The sequence below is a fragment of the Chiloscyllium plagiosum genome, chromosome 12 (genome assembly GCF_004010195.1).
Source record: "Chiloscyllium plagiosum isolate BGI_BamShark_2017 chromosome 12, ASM401019v2, whole genome shotgun sequence".
Taxonomy (NCBI): Eukaryota; Metazoa; Chordata; class Chondrichthyes; order Orectolobiformes; family Hemiscylliidae; genus Chiloscyllium; species Chiloscyllium plagiosum.
The window spans coordinates 48,767,820-48,782,813 of NC_057721.1; the positions used below are offsets into that span (position 1 = coordinate 48,767,820).

At 41.8% G+C, this 14,994-nt stretch overlaps 1 protein-coding gene across 1 annotated transcript in view; it reads left to right on the top strand.

Moving 5' to 3' along the window:
* Positions 1-14,994, top strand: part of LOC122555226 (potassium/sodium hyperpolarization-activated cyclic nucleotide-gated channel 1-like) — a 109,685-nt gene that overhangs the window by 26,207 nt on the left and 68,484 nt on the right. Inside the window, exon 4 of the mRNA XM_043701001.1 lies at positions 7,769-7,903. Coding sequence (XP_043556936.1) covers positions 7,769-7,903 — 135 coding nt within the window. The remainder of the gene's footprint in view (positions 1-7,768; positions 7,904-14,994) is intronic.

Genomic DNA, 14,994 nt, shown 5'->3' on the forward strand with positions numbered 1-14,994 from the left:
TAAGCAAACATTCAGGAGACTGAACGGCTGGTTCAGCTCTTTTATTTAGCATCGTAAGCAGCTCCTCAATAAAATAGCTAAACTGCAGCTGCCTCACAGATTGGGAGTAGTGGACCTACTAAGCTCACTTTTATCCTATGTGAATGATTGGGCCTGTGGGGACCCTCTTTCAATATGGTTAGATATCGAAGCCTCCCAGGCAAGGTGCCCCCTTACTAGCCTTGCTGTTTCTGGTCAAAATGAGGACAGTTAGGGGATATTGCCATAACCCAATAGTTATCAGTACTGCTAAAGCAGGGAGGGCAATTCGGCAGAGGGAAGGCAATATTGATAAAACAGCTTCTTTTACACCTATAGTGGGTATGCCGGGTTTTCAACCGGGGATGATAGATTCAGGATTCAAACGGGTAGCTAGGGGTGTGTCTTGCTTGGGTGATTTACTTGAGGGAGACACAATGACATCCTTTGATCAGTTAGCACGGAAATACAAGCTATCTAACAGGGATCTCTCGTTTTTTTCAAGTTAGAGATTTTATTAAAAAAGGACTACACGGGCGCTCTTACCCATTGTCTCTGGTCTTGTGGTAGGCTTCAAACATACTGGAGTGCTGTGGCAGGTACAATGGAGAGGATATTTTGGTGTAAAGCTTTTCTTTTGGGCTTGCCTGGTTTGTTCCCTGCAGATGCGCCTAAGAAAATACTTTTCAATATCCTCACTTTCTGCTCAAGAAATAATATCTTGCTAGGTTGGGTATTCGAAAATCCTCCGAGCCTGTCAGGTTGGCAGAAGATTATATGGAACATATTCCCTTAGATTTTCTCACAAGTACGGTACACCACAAAACTGAGAATTTTTATAAATCATGGCAGCCCTTTTTGGAATACTTGGACTCAGATTTATCTGCCACACTAATAAGGGCTTTTATATAACCATAATAATTGTATTTTGCAAGTCCAAATTCAGGAAAGAGGAACTGTGAACGTATGAGTGTCTTACTTGGCTGAGTTGACAACAGATGTATTTATTAGTTTGTTGGTTATTATTTATTTAGTTAAATAGTTAGTTGGGGTTTTTTGTTATATAATTTTCTATATATTTTTCTACATTTGTATATGAGGGTGGGTTGGATTTTTTAAACTTTTATTTCTTGTTTTTTTTGTATTGTTTTGAATTGTTTTGTATTTGTTGTATTAAAAATCTATTTTTTCAATAAAAATATATTTTTTTAAAAATCTAATGAAACATATGTTGGATTTTACTTTTGCGTTGTGACCAAATGGACATTGTGCTCATCAGTTACAGAGGGAAGATATGGTGGAGGAGTTGATGGTGAATTGGGAACTGGGGCTGCATTTACTGATATAACAGTCAGATTAATCCTGCATGCAGAAAGAGGTATCTTTGTTCCTTCTTCCCTTCCTTCTTCTGAGTTGCTCACTGTAGCAGTGGTGACAACAGATGTATCTTCACAGTTGTGCATCATGTTGCATACCTGCAAGTATCTTGACATGCATTCTGCTAAATGCTGAAGGTCTCCTCCAGTATGGTCCAGGCAGTGAAAGTATTGCAAATTTACTCTAATGGTCTGTTCAAATATCTTTTATATGGTGACATCATTTCATAGTATGCCACTCTTCAGGAATGCTGACATTGCGTTTGCCTTCCTAACTGTCAACTTGAACCTGCATTAGGGGAAAGATTCTACTGTCCTTTGTCTAACACCGAGGGCTGAAATTTAAGGGTGCATGTTGCCAATAGGTTGCGATCGACTTTAAAAAAAGGCTGCCTCACTAATAATATGCTGTGGGTAGCCATGGCAAGGTAACTGTGACATTTCTGCAACTTGGAAAGGAAGTACTGCTCTCAACACTATTGGCAGTCTAAAGCAGCAGAACTCAGTAGTGGCAACTGTTGTGACAACATGTCATGCTGAGGAGAAGGAACATGTGTTCTGGACCAAGCCAGACCTCCTCAAAGCATTTCAAAAAAGTAGCCATGACCCTAGCTTTGCTAGTTGTTTTAAGCAGGTGTACTGTGGATATTCAAGAAGGATACAGTTGGCCAGACCTCATCATTTTAAACCAAACAGAATGCATTTGCAAGATTACCAAATGAAACACAAATGAAAGAGAACAGAATACAGAATAACTTAACCAGTCCAAAAACCCAATAGATTATCTCAACTTAATGATGAATTCCAAATTCCTGCAACAATACCTATAAACACCTTTGGCAAAAAAGGTAAAATCAAACAGGAGAGATGGCAGAGAGTGGGAGGATCAGTATGGACCTGCTTCTTTGGGTCCAATGGCTTCACAACTGACTGACTGCTTTCAGTGAACAGCCACTGCTAAAACCAAATCAAACCAAACCAGAGAAAAACTGAGTTGGGAGAACTGACCATTGCCCTTTCATCGTACAAGTGATTTTTAAAAATAACTTGAAAGCGTTTTGTCTGAGGCAGTATCTGTTAGATATAATTAAAATGGCCCTAAAACCCTTTAAACCTAAACTTTTTGGAATCACTATTTATGACCTTTCTGAAGAAAAAGCCAAGGACAATGTAACTTTGTTAAAGGAGCAGCACTGTCACACATGTTTGCTGGACTAAAGGATGAGTCCAAGGTATTTGGGCGGCAGAGATCAGGGATCCTAGGGAAGAAGATGGGTTCTGTAAATCATGGCAGAGTGACAAAGTAGGAAGATAATATTTTGGTGTGAGGTGTCCCCCGTGAGAGCAGGTCACCACTGCTCCCCTAATGCCTGGAAAAGGAGGTACCTTCCTTCCTTTTCACTTCCCCTTAAGTGTTATTGTTTTGGGGGTACAAGCAGGCCCTTTACTGATCATTAATGGCCTAAGGGTGAGTAGACTATTGATGCTGTACCTGTCCATTGTATTATGGAGCAGAGATTGGGAGTTGGTGAAAAAATAGTGGACTAGACACCCATTCTGTCTTGTGCCCCTGCTGTCAGCAACTATGCTATTTTGCAGAGTGAGGTGGAGGAGTGGAGAGGGACGGAATGTAAAGTATACCCCAATTGCCATATTACTATGGATTCTACCCTTTTAACTTGAAAAGAATGTAATTTAGAAGTATTAAGGCAAAGGAATGTATCATTCACAGAATAAAACATGGAATAAACTCAATTCTAATAGTAAATTCCCAAAATAAATTCAATAAAAATAACATTTGTCTTGCTCATTTACTGATGATAATTTATACATGGCTTTGTCATGCCCCACTAGGGTATGAACTGGAAATCAAGCCCCACTGTTTTTGGAGTCATCACAAAAGTTAAAACATTTATTAAAATATGCAAAAATTTCCAAAATTACCTGTCTTTTACATCCAGGTTGATAGAAAGCATGGACTAGGTTTCTATATTTAACATAAATCACTATTTATCAGAAATAGGTAGATTTCAGCTACAGATAAACTGCTATGAACTGTTGACATATAACTCTATTAGTTAAAACCCTAACTTTCTTAGAAAACTACCCCCTCCCCCAACACACACACACACACATGGGACATTAAACATACAGGCAAAATAACAGTGGTGTCATGAGTGGAGGGAAAAACTGGGAAGTCAGTTCAATGGTTTCTGTCCAGATGATTCACAAAGATCTTTTTGATTTGTCAGGATTTTCTGTGTTGCAATCTCACTCTTCTTCAAGTACTTTCACTTGTTTGCATGAGGCACAGAGTGACTGGTTACAACTTAAAAGTCTCTGAGTTATTGGTTAAAAGCTACAGTTAACCACAACTGGTGAGGGAAAAGAAGTCTGACTTTCTTCAGGCTTTTGGTGTATTTTTATGGCAGGGCAAAGATATCATCTTCCTTTCTGGAGGTAGACACCCTCTAATCTTGTTCACATCCACAATCTGTTCAGCTACTTGTGAGGCAATCACATAGTTATTGGCAGGTATTGACATCTGGTCATCACTCTACAGCCCAATCAGCTATTTGTTGCTGGCCAATTCTAATTTTGTACACACTCCAGGTTCTAGATCATCTGCAGTAACTCCCCCACTGCTTGAACAAACAACAGGTAGACAGCACTTATAATAATTGCTGGTAGCTTGCTTTTAAAAATACAATAATCTCTTCCTAATCTTTAGTTTTAAAAATAGTCCTCTTCTCATTTCAATCCATAAAAATACAGAAAAATATTAAGATAAAGTCTTTACAGCTTAAACATCCTTCTTGTGATTAAAGTAACATCACCTGATTCATTTTGAGGGACATAGCAGATCTTCTAATATTATTGTCTTCATAGAATAACAGGGAGCAAGTGAAGACTGCAGATGCTGGAGATCAGAGTCAAAACATGTGGTTCTGGAAAAACACAGGCCGTTAGGCAGCATCCAAGGAGCAGGAGAGTCGTGATTTGAGCATAAGCTGTCCATCAGGAATGTGGGGGAGGCCCAAGGGGGTTGAGGGATAAATGGGAGGGGGGAGGGCTAGTGGAAAGTAGCTGGGAATGTGATAGTTAGACGAAGGTGCAGGATGATGGTGATAGGGTGGTGTGGATAGGTGAGAAAAAAGATGGACAGGTGGGACAGTTCAAGAGGGCAGAGTTGGAGAGTTTGATCTAGGGTAAGGTGGTGGGATTGGAGATGAGGAAACTAGTGAAATCAACATTGATCCCGTGTGGTTGGAGGATCCCAAGGCGGAAGATGAAACATTCATCCTCCAGTGTCAGGTTGCTAGAATCTGGCAGCGGAGGAGGTGTAGGACTTGCATGTCCTGGCTGGAGTGGGAGGGGGAGTTGAAGTGTTTGGCCACAGAGTGGTAGGGTTGTTTAGTACGTGTGCCCCAGAGATGTTCTCTGAAACGTTCCACAAGTTGGTACCCTGTCTCCCCAATGTAGAGGACACCACGTCTGGAGCAACAGACGCAGTAGATGACGTGTGTGGAGGTGTAGGAAAATTCACCACATGTGACATCTTCCTTTTCTTCTTCTGCCTCTGCCTCCGTGCTTATCATCAGGACTGCCACCCACCCTACGAGGACCCATTCTCCCACCTCCAACACACTCCATCCACTTGGATACCCCATGCTTGTCTGTTACCCACCCTCAATCTCTTCATTTCCAACTGCTGCCGTGATATTGACCGCCTCAACCTGTCCACCCCTCTCACCCACTCCAACCTCTCACCCTCACAACACGCAGCCCCCCACTCTCTCTGCTCAAACTCCACCTTACCATCAAACCAGCAGACAAGGGGGGAGCAGTGATAGTTTGGCGTGCTGACCTGTACACTGTTGAAGCCCAGCACCAACTCACAGACACATCCTCCTACTGCCCTCTTGACCAGCACCACCCAATTCTACCTCTTACCCAAAATTCACAAATCGGACTGTCGACCCGTTGTCTCCGCCTGTTCTTGCCTTACTGAATTTATCTCCACATACCTTGACACTGTCATGTTCCCCTTGGTCCAGGATCTCCCCACATACATTCAACTCACCACCCACGCCCTCCGCCTCCTCCATGATTTTTGGTTTCCCTTCACCATGGAAATCCAGGCCTGGACACATAAATCCATCATGACAAAGGCCTCCAAGCCCTCCATTTCTTCCTCTCCCGCGGACCCAAACAGTACCCGTTCATCGACACTCATTCAACTGGCTGAACAGGTCCTCACCCTAAACAATTTCTCCTTCCAATCATCCCACTTCCTCCAGACCAATAGGGTACCCATGGGCACCTGCATGGGCCCTAGCTCTGCCTACCTCTTAATAGGGTATGAGGAAAAGTCCATTTTCTGCAGCTACATCGGCACCATTCCCCATCTTTTCCTCCATTCCATCGAAGGCTGCATCAGCACCACCCGTGCTCCCACGAGGTGGTGGAACAGTTCATCAACTTCACAAACACCTTCCACCCTGACCTCAAATTCACCTGGACCATCTCAGACACCTTCCTTCCCTTCTGGACCTCTCCATTTCCATTTCTGGCGTCCGATTCAACACTGACATCTACTTCAAGCTACCAACTCCCAGAGCTACCTGGATCACACCTCTTCCAACCTACATCCTGTAAAAATGCTATCCCTTACTCTCAATTCCTCCACCTCCACTGCATCTGCTCCCAGGAGGACCAATTCCACAATAGAACATCCAGATGGCCTCATTCTTCAAATACCCTCCCCTCCCATATGGTTAATGATGCCCTCCAGCGCATTTCCTCCACTTTGCGCACCTCCGCCCTTGAACCCCACCCCTCCAATTGCAGCAAGGACAGAACTCCCGGTCCTCACTTTCCACCCCGTCAATCTCTGGATACAATGCATCATCCTCCGCCATTTCGAACACCTACAACCAGACCCCGGCACCAGAGATATACTTCCATCCCCAACCCTCTCTGCATTCTGCAGAGACCATTCCCTTGCAACTCCCTTGTTAGGTCAATGTCACCCCACCAACCCACCCTCCACTCCTGGCACCTTTCCTTACCACCGCAAGAGGTGTAAAACTTGCACACGCAGCTCCTTCACCTCCATCCAAGGTCCCAAAGGATCCTTCCACATCCAGCAGAGATTTTCCTGCACCTTCACACCAGTCATTTATTGTGTCCATTGCTCCCGATGTGGTCTCCTCTATTTTGGGGAGACAGGACACCAACTTGTGGAACATTTCAGAGAATGTCTCTAGGACACGCGCACTACACAACCTTACCACCCTGTGGCTGAACTCTTCAACTCTCCCTCCAAATCTGCCAAGGACTAGGCCTCCTCCGCCATCAGATTCTAACCACCGGATGCCTGGAGGAAGAATACCTCATCTTCCGCATTGGAACCCTCCAACCACATGGGATCAATGTTGATTTCACCAGTTTCCTCATTTCCCCTCCCCTCATCCTTTCTCAGATCCAACCCTCCAACTCGGCACCACTCTCTTGAACGGTCCCACCTGTCCACTCCGACCTATCACCATCACCCCCCCACCTTCAATTACCTATCACATTTCCTGCCACCTTCCCCACAGCCCCACCCCCTCCAATTTATCTTTCAGCCCCCTTGGGCCTCATTCACATTCCTAATGAAGAGCTCATGCTCAAAACATTGACTTGCCTGTTTCTTGAATGCTTCCTGACCAGGTGTGCTTTTCCAACACCACAGTTTTTGATTTAATAGAACAATAAGCAATGTAATAGAACTCAATTTTCAAACTGTCAGTAAAAATCATGGAACATATAATTATAAATTTAGAATCTGATTTATTCTGGTTTCAGTTATTGTGATCTAATAACTCTGAAGTTAACCCTGTTTCATAAGCTTCCCAATTATGACAGGTAAAGTGACATAACCTAAGTAATCCTATAGAAGGTCGGCCAAATATAAAACTTGGAGCAAAACGTTTTCCACATTAGTGGTATTTTAAAATGTTTATAATTCACTGAAATTAATAAGCTGTTACCTAGATACATCTGATACAATTTTGTGCAGCGTATAAGTTTTTTTGTTAAGCTGTATCATTGGACTTTATGGTCTTGTATTATCAAACAGTATAAAATGAAATACTTAATAAAGAATTTTCTTGGAAGTTAAAGTAATTATTCTTCAGAAACTAATGTTCAAATATATTGCAACAATTTATTTTTGTTTATATTGGTACAATATATTAGTCTTCTCTGTGTCCTTACATTGTATAGAAATATTGATCAGCAACAATAGTGTCTGAATTTATAATATGGAAATTTCATACAACATATAGTATTTAAAAAACTTAAACTATATTAAATATTTTGTTTTTCAGATTTCTGGAATTTATACTTTTACTTCTTACACTTTCTCCAAATTTCTAAGATTCTTGTACTTTGGCCGGATAGTAAGCTTGGTACAACTTCTACAAGTCTCCAGTCTGATGAGGCGTTTTAAAGAATGGGAATTAGTAAGGAATTTTACACTTCAAAAGTAATATGTGTCAATAATTTATAGTTTTGGAACATTTGTAACCAGGGTTTGTAAATATTTTCTGCTTTTCACTGAGTCTAATTGTTACTGGTAAAAGCCTTATTTTCTCAATTATATAATTGGAGGTTGAATTCATTTTAAAAACATTAAATTTAAAATGCTGAAAACATTAAATTTAAAATGCTGTACGCTGGCACAATTTTTGGACATGGGTTTGCATGTGCAGTCCTATACATGGTGAGTTACCGATCTCAGCAATGCTATGCTTGAGACAACAAATGGATGACAGCAAGTGAGGAAATATAAATTGGAGCAAAACCTGTTCTTATCACTCTCAGTAATAAGTTTAGAATAGTATTAGTAGAAGCTGTGAATTGGATTATTGGATTGCCACCAACTTGTTTAATTGCAGGGGAGAAAAGTGAAAGGGTGCCTGCCCTAAAAAAAACAAGCTATTTTGGTTCTTATTTTCAGGGTTACATTAACACTTTTTTTTCTTATGAGTCTTCCCTTTGGATATTTCAAACTTTTTTCTTCAGTTCTAAAAAGGTGTTGGACAATTGGCATCCCTTTGGGAGCCATCATCTGACTGTGAAGACTCCTCTATTTGTGGGAGCTGGGGAAACAGGGACGGAAGTTTCTGGGACTACATCTGGAAAGGCTTGACAGCCCACAGTGATTTATCCTACACCTTAAGCACCACGTATATTGTATGTCCGACAGGAGTTCGACAACATTTTGTGAGATCATTACACCAAGGTTCATTAACTGGTACGTGTAGAATTGGCAATAGACACAAGGAAGTAGCTTAGCACAAATTTTTAAAACAAAAACTTTGACTATAGCTGCACAGAGGTTTTATGCTTGTATGTGTCAAGGATGAATGTGGATTTGACTATAAACCATTTAAACTTTATGTACATTGTGCAGCTGCAATCTCATAACTCATAATGAATAAAATTATAAGAAATGCAAGGAAGCAATGTATACAGCAGAAATACCTTCATAATAGATACTTTGTGGCTGAGTGCAACAAACCAGATGGTTTAACATGCAGGGTATGACTATGCAGCAAGTGTAATGAATATTTAATTATATGAGTCAGTATCAAAGAAAAAGAGATATCCTACAAAGTGGCCACGAATACCGGGAAATCAGAAGATTGGGAAGACTACAAAAGCAAACAGAGGATAACAAAGAGATAAATAAGGAAGGAGAGGATCAAATATGAAAGTAGGCTAGCCAATAATATTAGAAATGATAGTAAAAGTTTCTTTCAATACATAAGAAATAAACAAGAGGCAAAAGTAGACAATGGGCTGCTCCAAATTGGTGCAGCAAGTCTAGTGCTGGGAGATAAGAAAATAGCTGAACAACTTTGCATGAGTCTTCACAGTGGAAGACAGAAGTAATATCCCAACAATGAAGGAGAGTCAGGGGGAAGAGTTGTGTATGGTAACCATTACAAAAGAGAAAATGCTAGAAAAGCTAAAAGGTTTAAAAATTGATAAATCTCCTGGCCCCGATGGGCTACATCCTAGAGTTCTGAGGGTGGTGGCGGAGGAAATAACGCGTTGGTTGTGATCTTTCAACAGTCACTGGAGTCAGGGAAAGTGCCAGATGTTTGGAATATCGCTGTTGTAACCTCCTTGTTCAAGAAAGGACCAAGACAAAAGATGGAAAATTATAGGCCAATTAGCCTAACCTCGGTTGTAGGTAAAATTCTAGAATTCATCGTTAAGAATGAGATTTCTAAGTTCTTAGAAGTGCAGGTTCAAATTAGAACAACTCAGCATGGATTTACTAAGTTACAAATCACACAACATCAGGTTATAGTCCAACAGGTTTAATTGGAAGCTTTAATCATGGATTTAGTAAGGGGAGGCCGTGCCTGACAAACCTGTTAGAATTCTTTGAAGACGTAACAAGTAGGTTAGACCAGGGAAACCCGGTGAATGTTATCTATCGAGACTTCCAAAAGGCCTTTGATAAGTGCCTTACGGGAGGCTGCTGAGTAAGTTGAGAGACCATGGTGTTCGAGGTGATCTACTGGCATGGATTGAGGATTGGCTGTCTGATAGAAGGTAGAGAGTTGGGATAAAAGGTTCTTTCTTGGAATGGCCGCCAGCGACAAGTGGTCTCCCGTAGGGTTCAGTTGTGGGGCCACAGCTGTTCACTTCATACATTAATGATCTGGATGAAGGGACTGGGGCACTCTGGTGAAGTTTGCCGATGATACGAAGTTAGGCGGACAGGCAGGTAGTACTGGGGAGGTGGGGAGGCTGCAGAAAGATTTAGACAGTTTAGGAGAGTGGTCCATGAAATGGCTGATGGAAATTCAACGTGAGCAAATGCAAGGTCTCGCACTTTGGAATACAGGCATGGACTATTTTCTAAACGGTGAGAAAATTCATAAACCAAAGTACAAAGGGATCTGGGAGTGCTAGTCCAGGATTCTCTAACTTGCAGGTTGAGTCCGTGATTAATGTCGTCATTTATCTCAAGAGTGTTGGATAAGAAAAGCAGTGATGTGCTTCTGAGACTTTATAAAGCTCTAGTTATGCCCCATTTAGAATATTGTGCTCAATTTTGGAATTCACACCTCAGGGAGGACATACTGGCACTGGAGCGTGTCTAGCAGAGATTCACACGGATGATCCCTGGAATGGTAGACCTAACATATGATGAATGACTGAGGATCCTGGGATTGTATTCATTAGAGTTTAGAAGGTTAAGGGGAGATCTACTAGAAACTTACAAGATAATGCATGGTTTAGAAAGGGTAGACGCTGAGAAGTTGTTTCCGTTTGGTAGGGAGACTAGGACCCGTGGGCACAGCCTTAGAATAAAAGGGAGTCAATTTAAAATAGAAATGAGGAGACATTTCTTTAGGCAGAAAGTGGTGGGCCTGGGGAATTCATTACCACGGAGCACAGTGGAGGCCGGGACATTAAATGTCTTCAAGACAGAGATTGATAAATTCTTGATCTCGCAAGGAATTAAGAGCTACAGGGAGTGTGTGGATAAGTGTCGTTGAAATGCCCATCAGCCATGATTAAATGGCGGAGAGGACTCGATGAGCCGAATGGCCTTACTTCTACTCCTATGTCTTATTGTCTTATGGTCAGTTTCACATTATGACTTTGTGTACTTTGAGATCTACCCTGTGAATTAAGCTGTGGCTCTTAGCAAAATACAAAACAACCTTGGTTATCTGAACATCAATTATCTGACTTTTGGATAATCTGAACAAGATCTCAAGGTCCCATAAAAATGTTAAATCATTCCACCCGTATACATTTCCCTCCTTCTTTAAAAGATTCTTTGAAACCAATCTTCTTGATCATGCTTTTATTTTCTGACCAAGTAGTTTCTCAAGTGACTCAATGTTAAACTTCTCTTGTGTTGTGCCTTGCATTATTTTACTACATTAAAGGGGCTATAGAGTCATAGAGATGTACCGCGGAGAAGCAAGGCCCCGGGTGGCGTTGTCGGAATTTACCGAGCAAGAGAAGCCAGATCTGGGGTCAAGGCGGAGACACGGTCACACGGTGTGCCTGTAGCAAGAGGAACATGCGACACCGCCGGCCACCGGGAAACCAAAACATGTCAGTCCAGCAATTTTTTTTCCTACTCTCCCTACAAGCTGGCCAATCAGCCTCAACACCAAGCTGAGAACACAGGCTCACACAACTGCATTGGGGTGGGGTGGGGAGGCTGATGGGTTCCAGTTATGAGGGGAAACGATTGCAGAGGTATGTGGACAGAGTGAGAGAGTGGAACTCAGGTGAATTCTATTATTCTACAATTCTGTACTTGAGAAGCTGGAACTGCTCTCACTGGAGGAAGTGCAGCCTGGTCTCACACCCGCTCCCTGCGGCCATTAGATCAGTTATCCGGACAATCAGTTATTCGAACAAAATACTCCCCGCTCGTTTCGGTCGGTTAATTAAGTGTTCTGTAGTATGTGTAGTACTTGAGATGCTGACACAACAAAGAGATAAAGTATGTCTGAGAAGCTCTTAAATGGCTGTAGAATGCACCTAAATGTAAATGTCAACATTTCAAAAACTTGGTAATTGAATGGAAGCAGAGGTTGCACAGTTTTTTGTCTGTAGCTAGAATTTTTTATAAAGTATCCAGCAGGTACACAAATATTGGAAAGGAGGACACCAAAAAATTACAGAAATAGCTGCAAACAAAATTCATTCGAAGAATCACAAATAGCTGGAAACAAATGGCTGGTTGCAAACTGTGAACCAAGCAGCCAATATATTGGAAAGGTGCTTCTTATGCAATACTAATTTAAAATGTATACTATAGATTTTCTAAATATATTATAGACAACCTTCTAACTTCATTAAATGTTTTAATGAAGTGGGTGTACAGGCCTTAAGTCCCATCATGGCGCACAAGTATATTCTAGCATACTAAACATACATCATTAAATAGACCTATGGCATCATGCACTCCATGCTTGATGTGCATCATCCAGTGGCTGCTGGCCATTTTACTATCGGCTTGACATATCTTCAATATTTTTATTTTAAAAATCTTTCCTGCCCTAACAGGCAATCTACTCATTGACTTCTGACAATATTGCTGCTCAACTGGCAACTATGTAGAGTATAAACTTGTCCTTCAATTTTCTTTCCTTTTTGTTTTGGAAAAGCACATGTCCCCAGCATCTACAATCAAATGAATGAATAAGATTGTAAAGTCATAGGATGGACAAACTCAGGGACCAATTTACTGTACCTTTGTGCCACCATTACTAAAAGATATAAACTGAAGTTAATATTAATAGGAATTATCTTAATAAATAAAGCCTCAACAGTTTTGCAGCTTCTTTCCAGGAAATGAAATACTTCATATCAAGACATTTTTTAATTCTACATTACTTCTTTCAGGAGTTTCAGGCGATAAATGTGAGGTGCTACATTTTGGTAGAGCAAATCAGGACAGGACTTACACACTTAATGGTAATGCCCTTGGGAATTTCGCTGAACAAAGAGACCTTGGAGTGCAGTTTCATGTATTTTTTAAAGAAGAGTCGCAGATAGACAAGATAGTGAAGAAGGTATTTGGTACACTTAGCCTTTATTGGTCAGTGCATTCTGTATAGGATTTGGGAGGTCATGTTGTGGCTTTTTAGTACATTGGTTAAGGCATTTTTGGAATATAACATTCAATTCTGGTCTCATTGCTGTCGGAAAGATGTTAAACTTGAAGGGTTTGGAAAACATTTATTAGGATATTGCCAGGGTTGGAGGGTTTGAATGATAGGATTGAAGTTCTTTGGTGTGCCTCCTAGCAGAGCACTTTAGGGAACATCTCTGGGACACCTGCACCAATCAACCACACCGCCCTGTGGCCCAACATTTCAACTCCGCCTCGCACTCAGCCGAGGACATGGAGGTCCTGGGCCTCCTTCACCGCCTCTCCCTCACCACCCAACGCCGGCACTCTGCCTGTATTCCTGATGAAGGGTTTTTGCCCGAAACGTCGATTTTCCTGCTTCTCAGATGCTGCATGAACTGCTGTGCTTTTCCAGCACCACTCTATTCCAGTATCTGGTTTCCAGCATCTGCAGTCATTGTTTTTACCTCATTCTTTGGTGTGCTTCCACTGAGAGGCCTAGCCAGATTTCTCACCACACTTTTACCAAACTTACCTCATTAACTATATACTCTGTCAATGTGGTGGCCTTGATGCCTGATTTGAGACCCATCTGATCATGTGCCATTCCTGAAATAACTTGTCACACACTGGATATTACCGAAAGACTAGCATCCTTCACATTTAAAAGGCTGCTGTGCACCTGAACAAGCATTAGCATTCTGGAGCTGCCCTGCTGGAAGGTGTAAAATGTAGGTCAAAGACCTTCTCCACTCCACCAAGGTAAGGGCCAACCTTATCTCTCTGCTACCACGTACTCACTATATCCTTGCCAATGCACCCAACTCCCATCAAGGTTCATGTTCTGCCTCTCTCATTATTGCCTGCAGCATCTTTCATCACTCAATCTTATTTCTTCCTCAGCCTCCCGGAGCTCAACTTTGCATGCCCTCTGCACTGCCTACTCACTCATAACACCTCACCAAGTTTCAACCAACAGAACTAACATTAACAGCTGTGCAGCCCACTTTCACTGCACTAATCCGTCCCTTTCTCTCATTGCAGGAGAAGACAGCTCATAAAAGGTGGTAATGGACAGGAATGTTGGAGGTATATCCAACATTGGGCTCCTCACCCACTATGAGGAGTAAATTCTATCTCTTGCAGGAGAATTCCAGGATTGCTCCTGCATGGTTACTGAAATATCCATGTTCCTCCAACTGAGTAACTTCTACTCTTCATTCCACTACAGCTATTACAGTAATCATGTTGTCATTGCATACCAATTCTAACCACTGGTTGTGATGACTTCTTCCTCTCTCTCTTGCAGGTACCTTCAGGATTTTGGATTAGAGTGGTGCTGGAAAAGCACAGCAGGTCAGGCATCATCCGAGGAGCAGGAAAATCCTGATGAAGGGCTTTTGCCCAAAATGTCGATATTCCTGCTCCTCGGATGCTGCCTGACCTGCTGTGCTTTTCCAGCACCACTCTAATCTAAACTCTGGTTTCCAGCATCTGCAGTCCTCACTTTTGCCTGGTACCTTTAGGATGTCCATGAAACAGGCTGTTCCACTAGGAGCTACCTCCTCAATCTCTGGGAAAAGGGAGGACTGGGAAGCTTCTAAAGAACAACAGAGGATTACTAAGAAGGAAATACATAGAGAAAAAATGAGATACGAAGGTAAACTGGCCAAAAATATAAAGGAGGATAGTAAAAGCTTTTTTAGGAATGTGAAAGGAAAAAAAATGGTTAAGACTAAAATTGGGCCCTTGAAGACAGAAACAGGGGAATATATTACGGGGAACAAAGAAATGGCAGAAGAGTTGAATTGGTACTTCAGAGCTGTGTTCACTGGGGAAGACACAAGCAATCTCCCAGAGGTAACAGTGGCTGAAGGACCTGAACTGAAGGGAATTTATATTTGCCAGGAAATGGTGTTGGAGAGACTG